The sequence below is a fragment of the Caretta caretta genome, chromosome 18, assembly GCF_965140235.1.
Source record: "Caretta caretta isolate rCarCar2 chromosome 18, rCarCar1.hap1, whole genome shotgun sequence".
Lineage (NCBI taxonomy): Eukaryota > Metazoa > Chordata > Testudines > Cheloniidae > Caretta > Caretta caretta.
The window spans coordinates 5,706,363-5,731,312 of NC_134223.1; the positions used below are offsets into that span (position 1 = coordinate 5,706,363).

At 51.9% G+C, this 24,950-nt stretch overlaps 1 protein-coding gene across 4 annotated transcripts in view; it reads left to right on the forward strand.

Moving 5' to 3' along the window:
* PLEKHM2 (pleckstrin homology and RUN domain containing M2) overlaps positions 1–24,243 on the forward strand; it is a 71,962-nt gene extending 47,719 nt beyond the window's left edge. For 3 of the 4 annotated variants that reach the window (XM_048825236.2, XM_048825238.2, XM_048825237.2), the window contains 13 exons: positions 2,399–2,633; positions 5,993–6,757; positions 7,529–7,598; positions 10,215–10,305; positions 10,772–10,836; positions 11,282–11,370; positions 12,442–12,574; positions 13,139–13,329; positions 14,170–14,235; positions 16,145–16,304; positions 21,173–21,352; positions 21,444–21,560; positions 22,466–24,243. In XM_048825236.2, coding sequence (XP_048681193.1) covers positions 2,399–2,633; positions 5,993–6,757; positions 7,529–7,598; positions 10,215–10,305; positions 10,772–10,836; positions 11,282–11,370; positions 12,442–12,574; positions 13,139–13,329; positions 14,170–14,235; positions 16,145–16,304; positions 21,173–21,352; positions 21,444–21,560; positions 22,466–22,603 — 2,300 coding nt within the window. In that variant the 3' untranslated portion in view covers positions 22,604–24,243. The remainder of the gene's footprint in view (positions 1–2,398; positions 2,634–5,992; positions 6,758–7,528; positions 7,599–10,214; positions 10,306–10,771; positions 10,837–11,281; positions 11,371–12,441; positions 12,575–13,138; positions 13,330–14,169; positions 14,236–16,144; positions 16,305–21,172; positions 21,353–21,443; positions 21,561–22,465) is intronic. The other variant, XR_007353328.2, reaches the window with a different exon arrangement.
* Positions 24,244–24,950: the final 707 nt, after the last annotated feature.

Genomic DNA, 24,950 nt, shown 5'->3' on the forward strand with positions numbered 1-24,950 from the left:
TCTGCATGGCAGCTCAGAGAACAGCTGTGGCTTGGTCCTGAAGAAATGAGTTTGATTAATTGATGCTATTCAGATCTCCCTCTCACACACACCCAACTTGTAAGGGAAGCTTTGCACTTCTCCAGCACTGCATGTGTATGTTTGCATGACCCTCCCCCCACTGCGCACAAGTTCTGAGCCCATTGAGGCTAAAGGCAAATGGCACCTTGGGCAGGCAAAAACATCCTCTCATTCTAGTGTCTGCAGGTTGCTTCCTCCTCCTCCCCCCCCCCCCCCCCCCCAGCAGCTGAGGAGCACAATGGAACTGAGGTCTGATTGTCTCTATTGCCCAGCCCAGTGGTCTCCAAACTTTTTGGATCGTGCACCCCATCAGTAAAAAAATTTGAGCACGCACGCCCAATATATGTATGTTTATTTATGTATAAATTATATCCATGTACTACTGTACTGATATAGTGTGTAAATTATAAAACATACCCAAAAAATAGAAATTGAAAAACAATGAGATAAAGATGAAATAAACAATATTTTTAAAATATTTTTTTTTATTTATTAACGGTACAAAAAACCTTTTTGCTCTCACTAAAAGAAATTATTATTCATAATAATATTTTTAGTGGGAGCAGTGTGATTGAATATGCTTTATTATTTTTGAAACTCTTGGTTTAACACTTTGATACAGCGGGCGCTGTGGGTGGGGTGTGGGGTCTGGGAGGTAGGGGGCGGGAGGGTGCTCAGGATGGGGGTGCGGGGTCTGGGAGGGAGTTAGGGTGCGGGAGGGTGCTCAGGGTGGGGTGCGGGGTCTGGGAGGGAGTTAGGGGGCGGGAGGGCGCTCAGGGTGGGGGTGCGGGGTCTGGGAGGGAGTTAGGGGGCGGGAGGGCGCTCAGGGTGGGGCGCGGGGTCTGGGAGGGAGTTAGGGGGCGGGAGGGCGCTCAGGGTGGGGTGCGGGGTCTGGGAGGGAGTTAGGAGGGGGTTAGGGGGCGGGAGGGCGCTCAGGGTGGGGGTACGGGGTCTGGGAGGGAGTTAGGGGGCGGGAGGGCGCTCAGGGTGGGGTGCGGGGTCTGGGAGGGAGTTAGGGGGCGGGAAGGCGCTCAGGGTGGGGTGCGGGGTCTGGGAGGGAGTTAGGGGGCGGGAGGGCGCTCAGGGTGGGGTGCGGGGTCTGGGAGGGAGTTAGGGGGCGGGAGGACGCTCAGGGTGGGGATGCAGGTGGAGGCTCAGGCTGGGGCAGGCAGGAGGTGCAGAGAGCACTTACCTGGGGCAGCTCCTGTTTGGTGCCAGGGGGTGTGCAGGTGGCTCTGTGCAGCGCAGCACCACCCCCATGGCCACGATTCTGGGAGCTGCCCTCCCCACCCACCCCACCCCCGGCAGGTAGGGCCACCCGGAACGCAGGGGCTTTAGGGGCTAAGGGGGCCCCGGGGCCCTGGCCTGCAGCTCCAAAGCCCCTTTTGGAATGCGGCCCTGCGAGCACGGGCCGGAGGACTCGGGAGGAGCAGGGGCAGCCAGTGGCTGGAGAGAAGCGGCGCTTTCCCCTTCAAAGCGTCTCTTCTCTCCGGCCGGCTTTGAAGGGGAAAGCGCCGCTTCTCTCCAGCCGCTGGCTGCGCGGCTGCCCCTGCTCCTCCATGGGCCAGAGGACTCAGGGCCGCGCCCCCCCCCCCTTTTTTTTTTCCTCTGGCGGTGCTCCTCCTGCTGTGCTCCCCAGTCGATCATCTTGCACACCCGACTTTGGAGACCACTGGCCTAGCCTGTGATGTACCAGTGCTGACAGTCCCTCCTGTACCAGGAGCTCCCATCAGACTGTGATCCTGTTTGATGGCTGCCTGCACAGTCACTGTCTGAACATTTTTCAGAGGAACAGCCGTGTTAGTCTGTATTCGCAAAAAGAAAAGGAGTACTTGTGGCACCTTAGAGACTAACCAATTTATTTGAGCATGAGCTTTCGTGAGCTACAGCTCACTTCATCAGATGAAGTGAGCTGTAGCTCACGAAAGCTCATGCTCAAATAAATTGGTTAGTCTCTAAGGTGCCACAAGTACTCCTTTGCTGTCTGAACATTAAACTTCTGTTTTCAGGCATTACGTTTCCTTTGCTGGGAAAGGTCGATTGATACTGTCTGTGGCACTGGGATCTCTCCTGCCTCCCCCACATATGCCCTCTCACTACTGAGTGCCCGCTGCCTGCAGGGGACTCCCAAATGCTGATCCTAATGAGCAATTTGATGAGCAAGTCTACTGGATAGTTTATACCCAAGTGGTGCTCCGGGCCAGGACCTTTCAGAGTCCGCATTGAGCACCATGTGTGCAGCCTTGCTCTGTTGAGGTCCAGAAGCTCAGTGAGGAATTCCTGCTCCCATAGTAGCAGCTGACTGGGATCCTGGTTTTTCCCCTCTCCTGTTTCCCAGATGGAGACCTAACGGACACTTTCAGCTGCCCGCACTCCGTGGCCTCCGATCTGAACGGCTGCAAGGCTTCCATGAAGAGTCCCACGCAGCGCTACAACCCCTTCAACGAGGAGAAGGTGGAAGTGCTGTCCTCCACCGAAACCACCCCGGCGCACACCGCCTCCCTGGAGAGGATGGACACCACGATGGAAGGCACAGACCAGCTGGAGAGCGGCACGGAGCTGGAAGTCATCAGGTCAGTGCCATGCCTCCCAAACACAAGGAGAGGGGTCTGCAAGTTAGTTGTGGGCAGGAGCTGACATTTGCCATGTGCTCTCACTTGTACCACAGGGGGGTTATTGCTGGAAGCAGGAGCCTGGCAGGCAGCGATTCTGGGTTCTTGTTTCATACCTCTGGGGCCAGACTTTCCAATGTGCTCAGCACCCATCAACACCCATTGTTCTCAGTTGGGGGGGCGAGGCAGCATTTCTCCATTGTTCTCAATGGGAACTGCCAGAGGCAGAGGTCTCTTGAAAATGTGGCCTTTGAATTTTATGAAACTGATACTATAGCATGGGGAACAGAATGAAATATCGTAAAACGAGAGCCACAGTTGTGGTCCCCTGGGACTGACTTTCCGATCCCTGAGCATGCAGGGCTGGCACTAAGAGAACAATCCTTTTCATACTGATTTCATACTAGCCCCTTTTTATTCCCGCTGCACATCTCAGGTATATCTCCTGTATTACCCTCAGCACAGCACCCTGCATTTAGCTCAGTGCATATCAGCTGTTTCCTGGTGCAGGATCTGAACCTTCCAGGTCTCCCCCTCCTCCTGGCATCAGTTGATTCATTCCTTCACTCAAGGCTGCCAGGCCTCTTCCCTGATGGCCTCGAGAGGCCTGACCAGCCTAGAAACAAACCCCGTGAAGGACGTCAGTCAGTGGAGGCTGGTTATATGCCACCCCCTTGGTAGGCTGATGAAGATGCCGTGTGCAGGGCAGCCTTGGCACAGCCTGACCTGTGGCTAGGAACGTCCATCTGGTGAGAGTTGTATGTTTCTAGGCACAAGCTGATTTGCTGTAGATGTAGCAGAGCTTGTTCCTCAGGCCCTGGGGCAGCTGGCTGGCTCTAGATGCACCCATACCTGACAATTTATTATCAGCAGAGAAACCACATGTTGTTTTAAACGTTTATCCTTTAAATCTGCACACCTGTATTGATTTCTTGGCCTGTGAATGTGTCTGATAGGGGGAGTTACTGTTTGATAGTGCCTCGCTCCAGAGCAACCCCCACATGATGCTCCTGGCATGCAGCGAGGGCCACGGGCTCTCCAGTGATCACAAGACCTCTGTTTAGTTTCTCATCAGAAAGTCAGTACTTCCAAGAGCCCAGCAAGGGCACTGATTGAGACCAGACTGAAGGGAGGTTGCCCCTACTGAACCACTAACCCCACCTTGCAGTAATACCCTGGGTTCTCCCAGGTCTCTTACCCCTGCTTAACTTGTGGGATCTCTCAGCCTGCGGTGTCCCAGCCTGGTACATGTCCAGCTCCCTGGTAGCTGGGGGAAAGGGCGGTGGGAACAGCTGCTGCTTCTGACCTGCTGGGCTTTCTCCGATGCTGAGAGATGGGTGAGCAGGAGTGGGATTACATTCTGCTTTCTCTGGGGAACCTCCCTACACTCAGCACCCAACCAATGGAAACAGGATAATAGGTGTTCTGGCCCTTACTAACAGCAACCCTGACTTTGAGCCTGTTCCTGTCTGTGGCATGAGCACCCAGAATGCCACCTTCCACATGCGTATGGAGTGTCTATAACTAGAAAAAGGATCAGTGTGGTGGGTTGACGGCTCCCTCTACTGGCGGCTAGAGGCACTCTACATTGAATTTCCTCCATAAACTGGCACCTTAGAGATTAACACATTTATCTGGGCATAAGCTTTCATGGGCTAGAACCCACTTCATCAGACGCATGGAGTGGAAAATACAGTAGGCAGGTATAAATATACAGCACATGAAAAGATGGGAGTTGCCTTACCAAGTGGGGAGTTAGTGCTAAGGAGGCCAATTCAATCAGGTGGATGTGGCCCATTCCGAACAGTTGACAAGAAGCCACATCCACCACGATTGAATTGGCCTCGTTAGCACTACAAAAAGTAATTTTCCCTCTGTTGATATTCACCCCTTCTTGTCAACTGTTGGAAATCATAGAATCATAGAAGATTAGGGTTGGAAGGGACCTCAGGAGGTATCTAGTCCAACCCCCTGCTCAAAGCAGGACCAACACCAACTAAATCATCCCAGCCAGGGCTTTGTCAAGCCGGGCCTTAAAAACCTCTAAGGATGGAGATTCCAGTTCTTCACCACCCACCTAGTGAAATAGTGTTTCCTAATATCCAAACTAGACCTCTCCCACTGCAACTTGAGACCATTGCTCCTTGTTCTGTCGTCTGCCACCATTGAGAACAACTGAGCTCCATCGTCTTTGGAACCCCCCTTCAGGTAGTTGAAGGCTGCTATCAAATCCCCCCTCACTCTTCTCTTCTGCAGACTAAATAACCCCAGTTTCCTCAGCCTCTCCTCATAAGTCATGTGCCCCAGCCCCCTAATAATTTTTGTTGCCCTCCGCTGGATTCTCTCCAGTTTGTCCACATCCCTTCTGTAGTGGGGGGACCAAAACTGGACACAGTACTCCAGATTTGGCCTCACCCAGTGCTGAATAGAGGGGAATAATCACTTCCCTCAATCTGTTGGCAATGCTCCTACTAATGCAGCCCAATATGCCATTGGCCTTCAGTTAGGATGAATGGGCCACATTAGCGCTGACCCCCCCCCCACTTCATAAGGCAACTCCCATCTTTTCATGTGCTGTGTATTTATACCTGCCTCTGTATTTTCCACTCCAGGCATCTGATGAAGTGGGTTCTAGCCCAGGAAAGCTTATGCACAAATAAATGTGTTAGTCTCTAAGGTGCCACAAGGACTCCTTGTTGTTTTTACTGATACAGACTAACACGGCTGCCCCTGTGAAACCTGCCTTTCTTGAGAGGCCTGGCACGGAGATGGAATATTTTGAACGCAAGTAGAGAGGCTACAACAAGTGAGATGGGTTGGCCAGAGGCAGGGAAGTCCAGTGCTTAGAACAGAGGAACAAGAGTTGAGAGACTTGGATTCTTTCTGCCACTGACTCTCACCTAGTGTCCTTGGGCAAGTCACGTAAACTTTCTACTCTCATTTCCCTATCTGCGGTGGGGACTAATACTTCCAAGCTGACAGGAGTGTTGTGCAGCTTCAGTTAATGGCAGCAAAGGGCAGTGTGGTTCTTGGATGAAAGGCACTGTGCGTGTGCATCTGAATCTGATTAAGTGCTGGGTCTTTGAGTGCCGTCCTGTTCAGCTCTGAAAATACACCCCTGGGCTTTTCTCCTCTAGCCCATTGTTTGTGCATCCGAATCCTCTGATTAGTAGAAACACCACCCTGCGCGTATGAGGAATAACCCAGGGGGTGGTGTAAGTGCGCAAGAGGGAGACCCAGAGAGTCCAGGGTTCCCTCCCATGGGCACAGAGGGCAAGGTTAGGCTCTGGTAACATCAGTGCAGGTTTCTTCCCTTGCAGATTAGCTAAAAAGAAGAAAACCGGCAAGAAAAAGAAGGTGAAATTGGAGGAAATGGTGAACCCCCCTGCCCCCAGTGCCACGGAGGCTGGCAGAGACGGTGGCACAAACAGACTGAGTGAAGGAGCTGAGCTGAAGACAGACAGGAGGCTGCCCTCTCCGGAGGGCCAGGAGAGGCTAGGAGAGAGCAGCAAGCACTCGGCCCTGAGCCAGCTGGGCCTGCGGATCCCGGAGATGAAGGACACCTCCATGGAGAGCATGGGGCAGCCGCTGAGCAAAGTGATTGACAAACTGAACGGGCAGCTGGACCCCAGTGGCTGGAACTGCCCCGTCGACCCCCCCAATCAGTCCTTTCGGACTGACATGCCAGAGGAGACCCCGGATGGGCCGCCCTCTGGCAGCTATATCGAGCGGATTTCGACCCCCATGGACTTCTACCGCTTTACCGTCGAGAGTCCAAACTCTCCTGCGCCAGGTGGTGGCCACCATGACCCTACAGGGGCTGGCCAACCGCCATATGTTCCTGGTAGCCCTGAGGCTGCTGGACAAGATGAAGAAGGAGGAGAGGGAGAAACAGCTGGGGCGGTAGAGGACACTCAGGAGGAGGCAGATAAAACCCAAGCCAGTGAAACGGAAACTGGCAACATGGAGGCACTCAGCAGGCTGAAAGGAGACCAGCCCAGTCCCTCTCTGAGCAGCGCTGAGGACTCGGGGGTGGAGGAGGGACAGGGCAGCCCGTCGGAAATGGCCCATCCATCGGAGTTCAGGTAAGGCGAAGGGGGTAGGGGGTGTCTTTGCAGCAGGACAGCTCCGACTCTGAGGATCTTTGGGCAGGACCCAGAAAACAGCAATGTGGGGAATGGCTCTCCGGATAAAGTTTCCCCTCCATGGGCAAGAAGAGCGGCTGTGTGAGACCATTTGCTCCCCTCCTTGGTCTGAAGGAGCTGGGAGTTGGGGGGTGATTTTTGGGCGGGGGGGGGGTCTGCCTTTTGGAATTGGGGGTTTCTGTAAGAGTTGGCTAGTGCTAGCTGAGATGTGCAGTTGGCTTTGTCTGGGTACTGGGGGTGGGGTGTTAAGTGGTTGACACGGGTGCCAAGGGCAGGGATAGAGGCCATGATATGAACTGAACAGAGCAGTCCATAAAAGAGGGGAGGCACAGCCCACCCATGTCATCCCAGATTTCCCCTCTGCAAAGGCAGGCCCTTCTGAGAAGTGGCGGGGAGCAGGAGGTAGGAGCCGGGGAGGGGCAAGAATAGCCACTTTACCCTGTATATTCACTGCTCCCGCCGGTGACCCCTGGCCACATCCCCTGCCAGCCCTTGGCACAGCTTCTGCAGGAGCAGCTCACAGGTGAGTGGCAAGTTCAGAGCTGAGGCCACCCCAGGACTCGGGAGCTTGCAGTGCTACCTCATAATCCCACCGCCTGCTGGGACCTGAGGACGTCCACTACTGCACCTTGGGGGTGCGCTTGGGGCCCCTGAGATACTTCTGCAGGGAAGGGTCCCTACATATCAAACCCTCCTTCCCACTTCTCTCAGGGTGGATAACAACCATCTATTGCTGCTGATGATCCATGTCTTCCGGGAAAACGAGGAACAGCTGTTCAGGGTAAGTCTGGCCACGTGAAGGCAAACGCCTTCTTCAGCCTCCCTTACAGCAGTTGTGGTGCTGAATGTGGGTTATTGACTGAAGGCTGGGAAGGAGGCACTAGCATCTGGGAACTGGTGGGTTCCTCTCCGTATGTACTCCTTATCTGCCCGGGCAGCAGGGAATCTTCAGGCAGGTCCCATCTACGCTAGGAAAGGTGCTGTGGTGCTGGGGATGGAGTGGAAGTTAAGGATAATCTAGGCATGGCCGAATATCTAAACAAATACTTTGCCTCAGTCTTTAATAAGGTTAATGAGGATCTTTGGGATAATGGTAGCATGACAAATGGGAAGATATGGAGGTAGATATTACCATATCTGAGGTAGAAGCAAAACTCGAACAGCTTAATGGGACTAAATTGGGGGGCCCAGATAATCTTCATCCAAGAATATTAAAGGAATTGGCACATGAAATTACAAGCCCATTAGCAAGAATTTTTAATGAATGTGTAAACTCAGTGGTTGTACCGTATGACTGGAGAATTGCTAACATAGTTCCTATTTTTAAGAAAGGTAAAAAGAAGCGATCTGGGTAACTACAGGCCTGTTAGTTTGACATCTGTAGTATGCAAGGTCTTGGAAAAAATTTTGAAGGAGAAAGTAGTTAAGGACATTGAGGTCAATGGTAAATGGGACAAAATACAACATGGTTTTACAAAAGGTAGATCGTGCCAAACCAACCTGATCTCCTTCTTTGACAAGGTAACAGACTTTTTAGACAAAGGGAATGCAGTGGATCTAGATTTACCTAGATTTCAGGAAGGTGTTTGATACCATGCCACGTGGGGAATTATTAGTTAAATTGGAAAAGATGGGGATCAATATGAAAACTGAAAGGTGAGTAAGGAATTGGTTAAAAGGGAGACTACAGCGGGTCACGCTGAAAGGTGAACTGTCAAGCTGGAAGGAAGTTACCAGTGGAGTTCCTCAGGGATCGGTTTTGGGACCAATCTTATTTAATCTTTTTATTACTGACCTCAGCACAAAAAGTGGGAGTGTGCTAATAAAGTTTGCAGATGATACAAAGCTGGGAGGTATTGCCAATACAGAGAAGGACCGGGAAATCATACAGGAGGATCTGGATGACCTTGTAAACTGGAGTAATAGTAATAGGATGAAATTTAATAGTGAGAAGTGCAAGGGCATGCATTTAGGGATTAATAACAAGAATTTTAGTTATAAGCTGGGGACGCATCAATTAGAAGTAATGGAGGAGGAGAAGGACCTTGGAGTATTGGCTGATCACAGGATGACTATGAGCCGCCAATGTGATATGGCTGTGAAAAAAGCTAATGAGGTCTTGGGATGCATCAGGAGAGGTATTTCCAGTAGCGATAAGGAGGTTTTAGTACTGTTATACAAGGCACTGGTGAGACCTTACATTGAATACTGTGTGCAGTTCTGGTCTCCCATGTTTAAGAAGGATGAATTCAAACTGGAACAGGTACAGAGAAGGGCTACTAGGATGATCCAAGGAATGGAAAACCTGTCTTATGAAAGAAGACCAAGGAGCTTGGCTTGTTTAGCCTAACCAAAAGAAGGCTGAGAGGAGATATGATTGCTCTCTATAAATATATCAGAGGGATAAATACCAGGAAGGGAGAAAAATTATTTAAACTCAGTAACAATGTGGACACAAGAACAAATGGCTATAAACTGGCCATCGGGAAGTTTAGACTGGAAATTAGACAAAGGTTTCTAACCATCTGAGGAGTGAAGTTCTGGTATAGCCTTCCAAAGGAAGCAGTGGGGGCAAAAGACCTATCTGGCTTCAAGATTAAACTTGATAAGTTTATGGAGGAGATGGTATGATGGGATAACATGATTTTGGCAATTAATTGATCTTTAAATATTCATGCTAAATAGGCCCAATGGCCTGTGACTGTGATGGGATGTTAGATGGGCTGGGATCTGAGTAACTACAGAGAATTCTTTCCTGGGTATCTGGCTGGTGAATCTTGCCCATATGCTCAGGGTGCAGCTGATTGCCATATTTGGGGTCGGGAAGGAATTTTCCCGCTCCCAAATATGGAGGAGGCCCTGGTGGTTTTTCGCCTTCCTCTGTAGCATGGGACACGGGTCACTTGCTGGAGGATTCTCTGCACCTTGAAGTCTTTAAACCATGATGTGACTTCAATAGCTCAGACATAGGTGAGAGGTTTATCGCAGAAGTGGGTAGGTGAGATTCTGTGGCCTACACTGTGCAGGAGGTCAGACTAGATGATCATAAGGTCCCTTTTGACCTTAATATCTATGAATAATATCGTTAGTGCATGGCCTCATTATAGCACGTCTGCCTTGTGGAGTAGGTGAGACCTGAGGGTGCCCTGGAGCCATGCTGCAGACGGGCATTTCGAAGGCTGTGGCGCAGTCTGGGGACACGGTTATTACACGGGCTAGAGAACCCAAGTGCACGTCAGCCATGGAGGAGGCCACCGCATGCTGACTGGATCCCGAAGCTCGTAGCTTTGCACAGTGGAGATGGAATTGTGGCCCTGCTGCACGGGCGCCCATGGTAACTGTGGGCAACGAGCATGGAAGCTCTGTTCTTTATGTGTCATCTCTCCTCTTCTCGCAGATGATCCGAATGAGCACTGGGCACATGGAGGGGAATCTTCAACTGCTCTATGTCCTGCTGACGGACTGTTATGTGTACCTGATCCGGAAAGGTAGCCCATCCCAGTGGCCTCTCTAAATTACCTTCCTGGGAGGCACCATGGAGGCCGGCAGGTCTTCAGCAGGGGGTTTACCTGTAGAAGTCTAGATGTATCGTGAGGGTGGCGTGTGGAGTACACACCCCTATGGAAAGGGCCATCTGCCCCATAGGTTCACACCACAACCAGCTGGCTCCAGGGCATTCGTAATGCTACATATCAGCTGTTGGGGGAACCAGAGAGGGGCAGGCCTGCTTAGGTGACAGGCACGGTACCTCACCAGCCAGTCTGCCAGGGACAACCCTTCTGGCCCCTAGAAGTTCAGATCCCCTCCTCCTGCTCCTCAGAATCCCTGGGCTGCTAGTTCTGCAGACTGAGCTCCTGCTGCTAGGCGGTGGGCGAGATCTGGGCAAATCTCTGTACTGCGTCTGGGGAGCGTCCTCCCCATCTGCCCATACACCTGTCCTGTGTCCTATGCTAGGAGCCGCAGAAAAGCCGTACTTGGTGGAGGAGACCGTTTCATACAATGAGCTAGACTACATCTCGGTGAGTCCAGGCCTGTCGCTCGCAGGGTGCAGCAATGCGCTGGGGGAAGCGGAGAGGATGTGAAGGAAAACGCCTCTTGCTTTGCCTGGCTTTTCCAGTCCCCGGGGTCTGTCCCTCCTCTTGCTGTTGGAGGACGCTGAAGAACGACTCTTCCATGGCCGGGAGGTTTGCAGGCTCAATGCAGGTGACCTAACTGGGGATGCAGAGGGAAGCGCCTTTGCCTCCTCAGCCCTCTGGTGCCACCTCTACCTGCCAACATCATCCCATCCCAGCTGTTGCTCTGCCACTTGGGCTCTGACACAGCCCCTGCTGCTGGCTCCCCCCTGTGGCCTTTAGCCAGCAGTACATCGGCCTTTTCAGGGCACATTTGGGGTGCCTTTCCAAAGCCTTGTCCCCATCCTGTTCCTCAGCCTCCCTAATGAGTGCTTGTGTGTTACCACGACAGGTTGGCCTGGATCAGCAGACAGTGATGTTGGTCTGCACCAACCGTCGGAAGCAGTTCCTGCTGGACACCGCCGACGTGGCCCTTACAGAGTAAGCTCTACTGTTGTGTGCAAACGGGTTGATCTTTCCATGCGCCTGGGGTTATTTGTCGGCCACTCCCCTAAAGCCTCCGGGCTGCCCCTTATATCTGGAAAATTACTTGGGAAGCAAATGCAAGTGATTCTAGTTAAGGGTAGCATTTGGGGAGGGGCTGGATCTCATGATCTCTCTTTCATTGTTGTTTAAAAGTCCCAGGGCTGTTGCTCAGATTTGATGATTGGTTTAATTACAACAATTTAGCCCCACAAATGGTTTGACTTCGATTGCATTAAAAGTTGCAAAATGCTCCCAGTAGCTCCCTCTGCTGGTTGACATGCCGTGCTGTCTGCAGGGCCTGCTACTTTCAATACCTCTCTAATTATCTTGACGCTGCTTACATTTGTTTGGTTCCCAAGACCCGCTGGGGTGACCGTGTTTTGCGGTGAATGGCTTTGCCTGTTCTTATTGCAGAAGAAAGGTTTGACATTAGCCTTCCTCCCATGATCGGGCAGTGACTGACTGGCCTCAGACAGAATAGGGATGAGGACAAATTGTCGGGTTTTGAGTTCACTGGCAAATCTGCAGCTCTGCTGTCACCATGTTGGGCAGGGAGAAGGTGGCTTGTGCCCTCTTGGACTCTTTAGGCCCCATGTGACCTCTTAGGCAGCACTCTGGACAGCTCTCTCGTAAGCCAGTTGAAATGTTCTCTGTTTGTTTTCCTTCCCAGTGTGTTACTTCAACAGGGCTTTGTAAGTTCAGGTCCCTGAGAGGAGCGTTCTCAGGCTCCTTCCCAGAGATCAGCAGCTTCAAAGCTTCCATTTCCTTGGACTCTTACTTTATATCAAGACCCTTTAGCACCTTTGGGCCCCCATCCTGCAGTTGGATCCATGTAGGTTGAACCTTGTGAACCCCTTTGCGATATCGGTGGGAGGCATGGGTCTGCCCCTATGGACCTGATTGCAGGATTGAGTCGGCACTATAATTTCTGAGCTGGCATCCCAGCTCTCCTTGTGAACTGTGCTCCAGAGGGGTGTTAGTCCGAGAGGTGACCTCAACGAAGATCTCCATTCTCCCCTCCCCCAGGTTCTTCCTAGTCTCCTTGAAGTCAGCCATGATCAAAGGTTGCCGAGAGCCGCCGTACCCCAGCATCCTCACCGACGCCACTATGGAGAAGCTGGCGCTGGCCAAGTTTGTGGCCCAAGAGTCAAAGTGCGAGGTGAGGTGGGAATTAGGAGCATCTTGAAATATTTTCTTCACTGACGTCTCTTCTTACCAACGCACCTTCTGTGGAGAGGGGCTTCTTACTGGGCTCCTGCACTCTATTCTGTAGTGCGTTCCCACAGGTATTAACTCAACTGTGCAGATCAGTCCTCGCCACCTGTCCCTGTTGTGGTCTGTTCGCTGCTCCATACCACCCCAGAGGTGGCTGCAGTTTCAGCAGCTGGGTCCTTCAGTGTCCCATCTGTCCTGCAGAGGGCTGGGCTGAGTTCAGTTGTTAGGAACTGCATGGAGACGCTCCAGTGGAAGGTGCTCTGTACCATGATTACACTGTATTAAGCCTTGTGCCATGTAGTCCCTCACAGGAGCGATTCTCTGACTTGCTGCCCGATCCTTTTCTGTCCAGGCCCTTAAGGCTTTCAGAGATGTGTCCTAGAGATGTGATTCCTGCGGTATGGACCCCCCAGGCCAGGCTGCTGCTGTCCCTGGGATTAGCCCTATTGCTGTTAGGCCTGGGAGATTGGTAACCCTTTTGCTCAGTCTGCTGGTCTATCTCTCACAGGCTTCCGATGTGGTCGTGCGCTTCTATGGCCTCATTCACTGGGAGGACCCCATGGATGAGACATTGGGACCGGCCCCTTCTCTTTATGCTTCTTCTGAGAACTCGGTCACTAAAGAAGGCATCCTGCATTACAAGTCTGGGACTTCCTACCTGGGGAAGGAGCACTGGAAGACCTGCTTTGTGGTGCTCAGGTGGGAGCTGGGACTGCGTTCACAGGGGCGCTCTGACAGGTCTGGAGTGTGAAGTGCTGAGGGAAGGCAATGCAGTGGGGAAGCCTTGTTGCTTGGTACGAACAGCCTTGTCTGGAGGAGCCTGGACGCCCCTGGGCGAGTTCAGGATGGAAAGACACCAGAAATCCCATCCTGACCGTCAGCCCTTATTGACCTTAGCAGATTGGCACCATAATATAAGGCTAACTTTTATCCAGGAGCAGGAGTGGGCCTTCTCCACACCCCTCATACCTTCAAATCTCCCTCCCGCCCACCCCCATGGCTGCTAGATCGGGCGTTGTTTGGAGCCCATTATTGTTTCTGCTCCAGTAAAGCCAAGTGACCCCTCGGGGCAGAGCCAGAGCTGGGACTTGGGTCCAGTCCTGGTTGCTCATAGCAGCAGCCCAGGGAGCTAAGCCCTGGGCAGCCTGCACTTGACGTAAATGATACTCTTCTTGCTGCCCTTGTTAATGTTGTACCATGATAGCAAGAGATAGAGAATTCCAAAGATCCTATTGTCCTGAAGCCCAGGATGAAGTCCCCTGATAGAGACTTTATCCAATATCCAAGTGCAGACCTGACCTGTGCTTCCTTAGCTCTCGTTCTGGTGAGGGACACGGGCTCCGGCTACAGCCAGCCTCTCATAGCATCAGTGTGGCTCAGTCCCATCGCAGCCTGTGCTTTGCTAGCAGCAGGAATCCACTGTCTAGCAGGGAGGAAGTTTATATGACAGCTGCTGGGCTAAAGTGAGGGGAGGTTTGTGTTGCTGGTCAGGCGGCACTAGCTGAGTTATCTGCTTTGTCTTGTGTTTCCAATCAGCAGCAATGGGATCTTATACCAGTATCCAGACCGTACTGACATTATCCCTCTGCTCTCCGTGAACATGGGGTAAGTGGGCACTAAGCATGTTAGCTGTGGTGCAGTACGGTAGCAATGTTCCTCTCCCTACTGAAGTTGTACCTGCCATAGGCAGTTGATCGTGTCACTGGGTCTCATTAGAACTGGCCTGTGGAGTGAGCTAGGGTGTCTTTGTCTGCTGGAAGGGATGTGTACGCTAAGTACATGTGTTACATCTCTGCACCTCCCAGTCTCTCACACCAGGAGAAGGCAGCAGCCCACATTTAAGCTGAAGCGGAGAGCGGTGGACAGTCTTGGATGATTGGTAATGCGAGCCGGAGCCTTTCACCTGTATTTCACCAGTTGAGATCTCCCAGCAGCAGGGAGAGAAAGTCAGTGATATCTGAGGGGCATTTGGCCCTATGTGAAATGAGTTGGGGGGAAGACCTCAGGCCAGTCCCTAGTGTGCAGGGGTCTGTGTTCCACATCAGAGACTACCATTACAGACAGCTGACGGTCAAATGAGCCATGGAAACTGGACTCACCCGCCTGTCCCCCAGGTCCCTGCAGGTTGGGACTGAGGTACGGAAGCTGGGCAAGGTGAGGCCACTTGCACTGTGCTGGAGATAAGTGCATCCACTTCCCAGGACTGTCGATCCAGCGCTAAGATCATTTGAAGCATACATCTGCTGGGGATAACTACACAGGAATTCCCCAGCGGTTGGCAGGCTGTTAGCAGTGATCCCCATGCTAAGGTGCAGAGATCAGTCACTGAAATACAACATGGCAGAAACTCTTCTCTTTCTGTGTTAAGTCAAAATTGGTAGGGATCTGGGAGTCAGGACTCCTGGGTTCCATTCCTGTCTCTGCCACCGACTCCTTGTGTAACCTTGAACAAGAGGCTTAGTCAGTGACTCGGTTTCCCCATTTATAGAAAGTGAGTCATTGTTTGAAGCTTTAGGCCTAAGCATGTGCACAAGTGCCTGTGAAATCCGTGGGAGCCCCAACCTGTATCTGAGAGCAGAGTATTCCCGTTAACAATACGGTGTTCCCTGAGTTTGGACCCTCCCATGTAAATACCTTCCCCACCCCCACCTCTACGTGCCCCTCTAGGGGCTCTCTGCTAGCCCACCTCACTTGCTCTCCACTCCCGGATGGTGCAGAGGAAGAAAAGCCAGGTTTCTAAGCCATAGTGATTAGAACCAACATGTCAACTTGCACCTGGGGACCCAGTGCTGCTCAGAGGGCCTGGACGTGCTGGACTCACCGGGACTCGTTTCACCGAGCACTGAGTTTGCATTCTGTGCCAGCTGAAGCTTCAGAGGGCGTTGCGCTAACCCAACGGGAGGTGGCGAAAGTCTGGGGTGATGGTGAGACCAGGAATGCCACAGACTCTGAGCTACCTAGAGACGGCCCAAAGCAGGCCTGAGTCATCGCTGCTAGCTTGGTGTCCGGAGGGGTATAATTACTCTGGGATTGTGAGCTTCTTGGGCAACGAGTGCTGCAGTGGTATATCCACCCCGCTACCCCCACCCAACATTACCTCCATCCACTCCAGTCCGAGCCTCAGCCAGCTTGTCATCAGCCAGGCCCCAGTTTTGGCCAGACATTGAGAAAGCTTGGAATCGACCAGGCCGAGATCAGGAGCTGTACGTCAGAGCTAAGAATCAGCACAGCCCCGAACACCTCCCAGTCACTTCCAGTGGCTTCTCATGTGCATTGGAGTGGGGGAAAGGGCAGAACGAAGCCCGGAATCGCCCCACATGAGGGGTCCTCCGGCTGATGGAAGGTGAGGAGCCTCAGGGCCTGTGAGAGGAACATCTATAACACCTGGTGATGTTGAGGCACGTCCTGCCCTCCCTGGATCAGTGTGCCCAGACGCATGGTGGATCTGGGCCCTTTGCTCTCCTCCCTTGTGGTTGTCTCTTAGTCTCTGATCTCTGCTTTCTGATCCTTTCAGGGGGGAGCAGTGTGGCGGGTGCCGGCGATCGAACACCACAGATCGCCCCCACTCCTTCCAGGTGATCCTGACCGACCGCCCTTCCCTGGAGCTCAGCGCCGAGAACGAAGAGGAGATGGCAGACTGGATGCAATACTTGTGCCAGGCCGTATCCAAAGGGGTGAGCAGCTCCCTGTGCGCTCGCTGATCTGTGTGCGGCACAGGGCCACTTTGAATAGTGCCAGGCTATGATCCGTTTTCCTGATCCTGAAGGGAAACCTGCCAGCCAATGAAACCGTTGTGTAACACTCTGCAGTTAGCGTGCAAGAGGTGTGGGGGGGTGGAGATGAGGGCTGCGGTCCAGCATCGTCGTCATCTGTAAATTACACATCGTTTTGTCCATCTGCTTCACATCCATCCCATGCATAAAGGAGCCAGGCTCTCCAGCCCCCTCCCAGGGGTTCATTGAAACCTGTTAGAGGGCTTATTCCTTCACCCTTCCACTTCCCTGGTCCTTCTTGCATGAACAGAGAGCAACAATACCCGAAGTCCGAAGGTGCAAACAATTCGATGTTTATTGGGGTGAACTTTCAGCAAACTTTTAAATCCAAGTTCCTTTTTCCTTATTTTCGAATCCTAACTTACTTCCTGTTTGCCCCTAATTTATATACTAATATTCTCAGCTATACCTTAACCAATCATTTTACTGAAATTTACCTAACCAATCCTAACACAGGTTTCAGAGTAGCAGCCCTGTGAGTCTGTATTCGCAAAAAGAAAAGGAGTACTTGTGGCACCTTAGAGACTAACAAATTTATTTGAGCATAAGCTTTCGTGAGCTACAGCTCATTTCATCGGATGCATTCAGTGGCTAACATATTGTAACATGATTAGCTAACCAATTATATCCCACCACCCTAATTAGTTTACACACAGCAAAATTAATTATACAGCAGACAGAAACAATCAGAACCAGACAGAGACCATGCAAATAAACAATAGCAAAGTGGGAACTATAATGACAAAACAATACAGAAGTGAGGATTTCACAACTACATCTATAAAGACTTAAGGGTTTCCCAGCTGTGTCTATTGATAAGCGAGTTCTTACCAAACAGAAAACTATCAAACTAAATTTCCTTTTACATCTTCTAGGCTCTTCCCTTTCTCTGGAGGTGATAGATCGGATCACCTTGCTAACAGCCCCAGATTGTCTTATTTCAATATGACTGGTTTGAAATGTGTGAGGACGTGGCCTTTCGTTTTCCAGCTTATCCCTGCTCCCACTGCTTAGCCAAAGGCCTTAGCTTAAGAACAGAGCCTCAGACTGTCACATGAGAGAAGGCTCTTACACAGGCAGACAGTGATTTTGATTCTTTCTTTTATACCTCTCTAACTAGCTAAATGATAAACATAGACCTACATTCTTAAAGTCTAGGCCTTTACAGACAGGCCCGAATATCTGTATCCTAACACTCCCCCCCCCCCCTTTTTTTTTTTTTTTCTCTTGGGATTTTTCTGCCCAGGTATTCCTGGAAAAGAGCAGGACATATGGAGACACACTTCCTGATATGGCCAGGCAATCAAGGTGGAAGGTGTCGATATTTCATCTGTCCCACTGCCCATTGTGTAGTACTGTGCCCTGCACCTTCTCTCTTACGGGCATACCACACCTATTCCAATTAGTGTTCCAGACTTTCACCTGCCAGCCAATGAAACCTTTGTGTAGCACTCTGCAGTAAGCGTGCGGGGGCGCCTGAGGGCTGCAGTCCAGTATCGTCGTCATCTCTAAATTACACACTGTTTTGTCCATGATCCCATCTGCTCCACATCCATCCCGTGCGTAAAGGAGCCAGGCTTGAACCCCCCTGATTGTAGCTGATCATTCTGAAGCAGAACCCTCTGGGGTCACTTTCCACATTGGGGCAGTACTTGGTCCTCGGTACCAGGTTTGTAAAATGACTCTGGCTTTGTAGACTGCAGTCTCTTAGACGTCTGCCGTGCCCATAGCATCAAGTGGTGGGGTCATAGAATCATAGACTCATAGAATATCAGGGCTGGAAGGGACCTCAGGAGGTCATCTAGGCCAACCCCCTGCTCAAAGCAGGACCAATCCCCAACTACATCATCCCAGCCAGGGCTTTGTCAAGCCTGACCCTAAAATATCTAAGGAAGGAGATTCCACCACCTCCCTAGGTAACACATTCCTGTGTTTCACCACCGTCCTAGAGAAAAAGTTTTTCCTAATATCCAACCTAAACCTCCCCCACTGTAACTTGAGACCATTACTCCTTGTTCTGTCATCAGCTACCACTGAGAACAGTCTAGATCCATCCTCTTTGGAACCCCCTTTCAGGTAGTTGAAAGCAGCTATCAGATCCCCCCTCATTTTTCTCTTCCGCAGACTAAACAATCCCGGTTCCCTCAGCCTCTCCTCATAAATCATGTGTTCCAGTCCCCTAATCATTTTTGTTGCCCTCCGCTGGACTCTTTCCAGTTTTTCCACATCCTTCTTGTAGTGTGGGGCCCAAAACTGGACACAGTACTCCAGATGAGGCCGAATAGAGGGGAACGATCACGTCCCTCGATCTGCTGGCAATGCCCCTACGTATACATCCCAAAATGCCATTGGCCTTCTTGGCAACAAGGGCACACTGTTGACTCATATCCAGCTTCTCGTCCACTGTAATCCCTAGGTCCTTTTCTGCAGAACCGCTGCCTAGCCAGTCAGTCCCTAGTCTGTAGCGGTGCATGGGATACTTCCGTCCTAAATGCAGGACTCTGCACTTGTCCTTGTTGAACCTCATCAGATTTCTTTAGGCCCAATCCTCTAATTTGTCTAGGTCCCTCTGTATCCTATCCCTACCCTCCAGCGTATCTACCTCTCCTCCCAGTTTAGTGTCATCTGCAAACTTGCTGACGGTACAATCCACACCATCCTCCAGATCATTAATGAAGATATTGAACAAAACCGGCCCGAGGACTGACCCTTGGGGCACTCCACTTGATACCGGCTGCCAGCTAGATATGGAGCCATTGATCACTACCCTTTGAGCCCGACAATCTAGCCAACTTTCTATCCACCTTATAGTCCATTCAGCCAGCCCATGCTTCTTTAACTTGCTGGCAAGAATACTGTGGGAGACCGTGTCAAAAGCTTTGCTAAAGTCAAGGAACAACACGTCCACTGCTTTCCCCTCATCCACAGAGCCAGTTATCTCGTCATAGAAGACAATTAGATTAGTCAGGCACGACTTGCCCTTGGTGAATCCATGCTGACTGTTTCTGATCACTTTCCTCTAAGTGCTTCAGAATTGATTCCTTGAGGACCTGCTCCATGATTTTTCCAGGGACTGAGGTGAGGCTGACTGGCCTGTAGTTCCCAGGATCCTCCTCCTTCCCTTTTTTAAAGATGAGCACTACATTAGCCTTTTCCCAGTCGTCCGGGACTTCCCCGAATCGCCATGAGTTTTCAAAGATAATGGCCAATGGCTCTGCAATCACATCCGCCAACTCCTTTTGTCCTCTCGGATGCAGCGCATCCGGCCCCATGGACTTGTGCTCGTCCAGCTTTTCTAAATAGTCCCGAAACACTTCTTTCTCCACAGAGGGCTGGTCACCTCCTCCCCATGCTGTGCTGCCCAGTGCAGTAGTCTGGGAGCAGAGCTTGTTCGTGAAGACAGAGGCAAAAAAAGCATTGAGTACATTAGCTTTTTCCACATCCTCTGTCACTAGGTTGCCTCCCTCATTCAGTAAGGGGCCCACACTTTCCTTGACTTTCTTCTTGTTGCTAACATACCTCAAGAAACCCTTCTTGTTACTCTTAACATCTCTTGCTAGCTGCAACTCCAGGTGGGATTTGGCCTTCCTGATTTCACTCCTGCATCCCCGAGCAATATTTTTATACTCCTCCCTGGTCATTTGTCCAATCTTCCACTTCTTGTAAGCTTTTTTGTGGTTAAGAGCAGCAAGGATTTCACTATTAAGCCAAGCTGGTCACCTGCCATATTTACTATTCTTTCTACACATCGGGATGGTTTTTCCCTGTAACCTCAATAAGGATTCTTTAAAATACAGCCAGCTCTCCTGGACTCCTTTCCCCCTCATGTTATTCTCCCAGGGGATCCTGCCCATCAGTTCCCTCAGGGAGTCAAAGTCTGCTTTTCTGAAGTCCAGGGTCTGTATTCTGCTGCTCTCTTTTCTTCCTTGTTAGGATCCTGAACTCGACCATTTTATGGTCACTGCCTCCCAGGTTCCCATCCACTTTAGCTTCCCCTACTAATTCTTCCTGGTTTATGAGCAGCAGGTCAAGAAGAGCTCTGTCCCTAGTTGGTTCCTCCAGCACTTGCACCAGGAAATTGTCCCCTACCCTTTCCAAAAACTTCCTGGACAGTCTGTGCAATCCTGGGTCCTGACTCAAGGAGCCCCCGCATGCTGAAGGGATCCCCTTTTCCATACTGCCATGGTGTTGATACATAGCGCAGGCCAACAGCCGTGGTGCTCTGGGGCAACGACTGTCCTGCCGGGAAGGAGACCAGGCTCAGGCATGGCTGGGGCACGGAAGCAGCTGGTGAATCAACCACTGCTTCCCCCTCAGCCAACAGAGCGGCCCTGGCTTCGAAGCACATCTGTCTGTTCAGACGCTTGGCCAGCCCCTCCCCAGAGCATCTGAGCACTGTCATTTCTAGGGCCTCTGTGACTGAACCAAAAGGGCAGCTCTCGAGGGATCCTTAAGATAAACAGTGAGGCAGAGTCTCGTGCACAGCCCAGGATTTGAAGCTGCAGAGGCGACCTGGAGTAGGATCTTGGAGAATGGGCCAGTGGAGGGTGGGCAAGATCCTCTGCTGGCGTAGATCAGTGTGGCTCCACTGAAGTCATTTACACCAGTTGTGGCTCTGGGCCTGGGAGTGGCTTCTATCTCAGGCACACGCAGCAGCGTCCGGAGAGAGACCCCTGCACGTACGCTGGGGCTGGATGAGAAGCAGAGCATTGTGGCCTGCAGCCAGCAGGGTGACTGGTTCTAACAGTTTACCTTTCACCCGCCCCCAGGTTATCCCCCAGGGCGTGGTCCCCACGCCTTGCATCCCCTGCTGCCTTGTCATAACCGACGAGAAGGCCTTCACCTGCCACGAGGACTGCCAGACGAGCTTCTTCCGCTCGCTCGCCACTGTGGAGCTGCCGGACGTGGCCACTGTCTCTACGGAAGCTGGCAAGGAGTACTGTATAATAGTGAGTGTGGGCGCGTGTGTGGGCCTGACAGGCATACAGAAGGGGAGCTGGCTCCAGTAAGTAACTGCTGTGCCTCTCTGTTGGCATTTAGGAGTTTGCTCAGGATCGCAACCAGTTCATGCCCCCCTGGGTCCTGTACTTTAGTTGCACTACTGAACTGGAGAGGTTCCTCTTGGCGCTGAGCACTGTGTGGAGAAATATCTACCAGGTAAACAGGCCCAAGGCAGTGCTGGCAGCAGGGTGAGCTGCCTGTTCCTGCATCCCTAACTGGGTTAGGAGGCCCAACTGCGGGGAATGGGTGGGGCTGGCTGGTCTTGCAGAGGTTGGCCTGCATCTGCCTGCAGCTGGATCGGGTTCAAACTCTTGGCCTCCATGCTTAGGGTAAGAGAGCAGCGAAGATCCACTGAGCCTGCTGGGTCAACACAGCCCCCACTCCTGCCTTCTGCGGGTCAGGTTTGGTGGCCATGGGGAGAGCTGTGTGCCTGCTGAGGGGGCAGGCACTGAGTGGTGTGCCTGGGGAGCGATGGGCAGTACCCATTGCTGGGGGTGTCACGTGGCTATCCTCACTGGAGGCTGCAGCTCACAGCCTGTATTGGAGATGAGTCAGCTGTGATGTGTGTCCTGGGTCCAGCGGGAGTTGGACGCTAATTTACACCAACTAGTGTCTGCTCAAGGCAGGCTCTGTCCAGGGATAACAGTGGGGGCTGTGGGGCAGGACTGAGGGGTATCAGCAGAGCTGGGGTGTGGGGACCCAGAACCGGATTGGCAGCGAGTGCCATAGGTCAAGAGTGAGGGGCATTGGGGTGAAGACTGGAAGAGCAGGGAGGACTGCAGGGCAGGCGGGAGAGGCATCAGGAGAGCATGGGGGGAGGCGAACGGTGACATAACCCATCCCCCACACTGCCAGCGCTGTTAGTCCTGCTCTTCCACAGACCCTAGTTTGTCTGGAGAGCCAAAGCAGTTTGTGGTGGTGGCGAGGTTCCTCAAATGGCCACGTGCCGCCCACCTCCTGGGCAGTGACCCGCAGGGTTCCTCGGGCCTGACGCAGCCCCACGCTGTGTTACAGTTTGTGCCACTCAGCTGCAGTGACCTGTGGCTCTCTGGGTGTTCCAGGTTGATCTCCAGCACAAGGCAATCCAAGAAGCCTCGGTCAAGAAGAAATGCGAGGATGCCTTGAGCCTGATCCACAGCGCCTGGCAGCGCAGCGACAGCCTGTGCCGTGGCCGGGACTCCCGGGACCCCTGGTGTTAACAGAGGGAAAGACACAACCCCACGTTATAAGAGGCACAAACTAACCTACCCACCCCTGACACTAACTCTGTGGGGCAATCCTGCCCCAGTCCTGGTGGTGGCAGGTGCAGGCGGGCAGACTCTCTTCAGCAAACCAGCTTACGTTCTCCTTGGCAGTGTCTGAACTTGCTGCAGGCGGGGTTCCCAGTGATGTCCCTCTAGCTGGGAGCATACGTATGTAAATCCTGGATTGGCCGAGCACTGCCTCTCAGCGCTTGCAATAGCGAAGCTTGGGCTTGTTGAGCGGAAACCTTCACCCTGCACCGTGGTACGTCGCTTCTCTGCTGCGTGGCAGCGGGACCATATGGTACCAGGCCCACAGCGTGGGAGTTAGGGGAGCTTCATCTAGGTCAACCACCATGCGTGGACACATGCATCAAGTTCTTTGTGCAGCGGGCCTCGCAGAGACTCTGGCTGGGTCCAGGCTCTCCTCCATCACCCAGCTGCCTCTGGGCAAGTTACTCTCTCCTTAAAGGAATAATAACCTAACATTAATGAGGGTGGGGTGGGTCTGGGCAGAGCGTTTGCTCATTTCATCATTGGGCACCAGACTGGGTCCGAGCGCTGATTAGTACTGATTAGTTGTTCATTTTAGAACACGTTAGGTTGTAAATGTGGTGAGATTGGAACACTAAATGGCTGCTGTGCATGTTTTATCCTTGTTAATACAATCGCAAACTAATGCACTGCTTCATCTCAAGGGGTGCTCATCCCCCCGCCCCAACACCTCTCCTTGACCATTCATGAGCTGCATGGGCTGGGTCTTCTCTGCTCAGGAGATCTCTCTGGTAGTAATAGATCTCTGCCCAGGGCACATAACCTGTCCCATCACAGCCCTGCAAAGCCACAGCGAGAAAGAAAGATGTAGCTCAGGTAGAACAAGTTGCACCCGGGCTAGCTCAGTTTTCGGGCTGTGGTCGTGGGTTCCTGGGTCTGATCTGATGTCTAAAAGGGGAGAGAATGGGAGAAGCTGGAGCGCAGGGTTGTGCTTGATCCAAAATCAACCCCCTTCTGGAAGCACAAGCAGCATGTTCAGCATCAGAGATGTTGGCCATTGGTATGTAGGCCCCTCTCTCTTCCACCCACTTGCCCAGTGGCTGCTGCTGGAGTCGTTAGGAGATTTGACACAGGCAAGGGGAAGTGTGTGAGAAATACTGAAACAAATCCAGGCAACCTAATGTAGGAGGAGCAGAGAGATTTAGACACATGGGGATTGAGAATTTCAGAGTATTCTAGAGGATTTAGACAAACGCCTTCCATTCATTTAACTGGAACATGTGTCTAAATCTCCTGGATTGCTTTCCAAATCTCAGCTTTGAGAGAGGTCGTACAAATATTGGAGGGGGGGCGGGGGGAATATCTATTAATCCTTTGTGTGCAAAAGCAAATCCTTATGAAACTGGGGCCATGTAAGGTAACAGCAATTATCCACTGTGGAGAGTGGTTTGGGGGTTTTATTTGTTTGGGAATTTTTTTAATAAGTTGGAGACCTAATGTAATATATATTCATGGGGCCTTTTTTTCAGGAGGTGAACTTTGTGACTGAATGTACGTGTATATACATCTGCTTCCTCTGCCCCAGAATAAATACTCATTGGTAACTTGGTGCCTGTCCTGCTGACGTCTGGCGAGCTGGAATTCTCTCATTGGCAGCTGGTTTTCCTCTGTGGCTTGCTCTAAACCATCACTGGTAATCTATGGGCCAGGATCATCATCAGTCTGGGAACTGAGGCTGGTCCCATTGCTGGGAGGAATGAAGGACTTTGAGAACCAAGCAGTGGGGTGTTGAAGGTGGAGAGTTTGCCCTGAAGGGCTCTGCCCACAGATTGAAACAGGAGGAGACCCTGAGCCATATAAGGAATCTTTAAAAAAAAAAAAACCCTGCCGCCTGTTACTGTGCTTAGCTGGACTCCCCTGGGCCTGCCTACGTTTTGTCTGGGCTAGACTGTTGCACAGCTTCCTATACCTAGGTATAGTTAAAGTGCTAGAACTCCCCTGGTGGGCATGCAGTTCTGTCAGTAAGGGTGCTTCCTACTGGTACAATGGTTCCCATGCAGAAAGGGGCACCTGCTGACCGGGTAGAAGGCACCTGTGTCCACACGAGGGGTTGTACTGGAAAAACAATCACACTCCTAACCTACTGGGAGAGCAGGCCTTGGACTAGAGCAGGGGTCTCAAAGTCAAATGACCACGAGGGCCACATGAGGACTAGTGCATTGGTTTGAGAGCTGCATCACTGACAAACCCCCATCGCTGCCCCCAGCCCTGCCCCCACTCCACCCCTTCCATGAGGCCCCGCCCCTGCCCT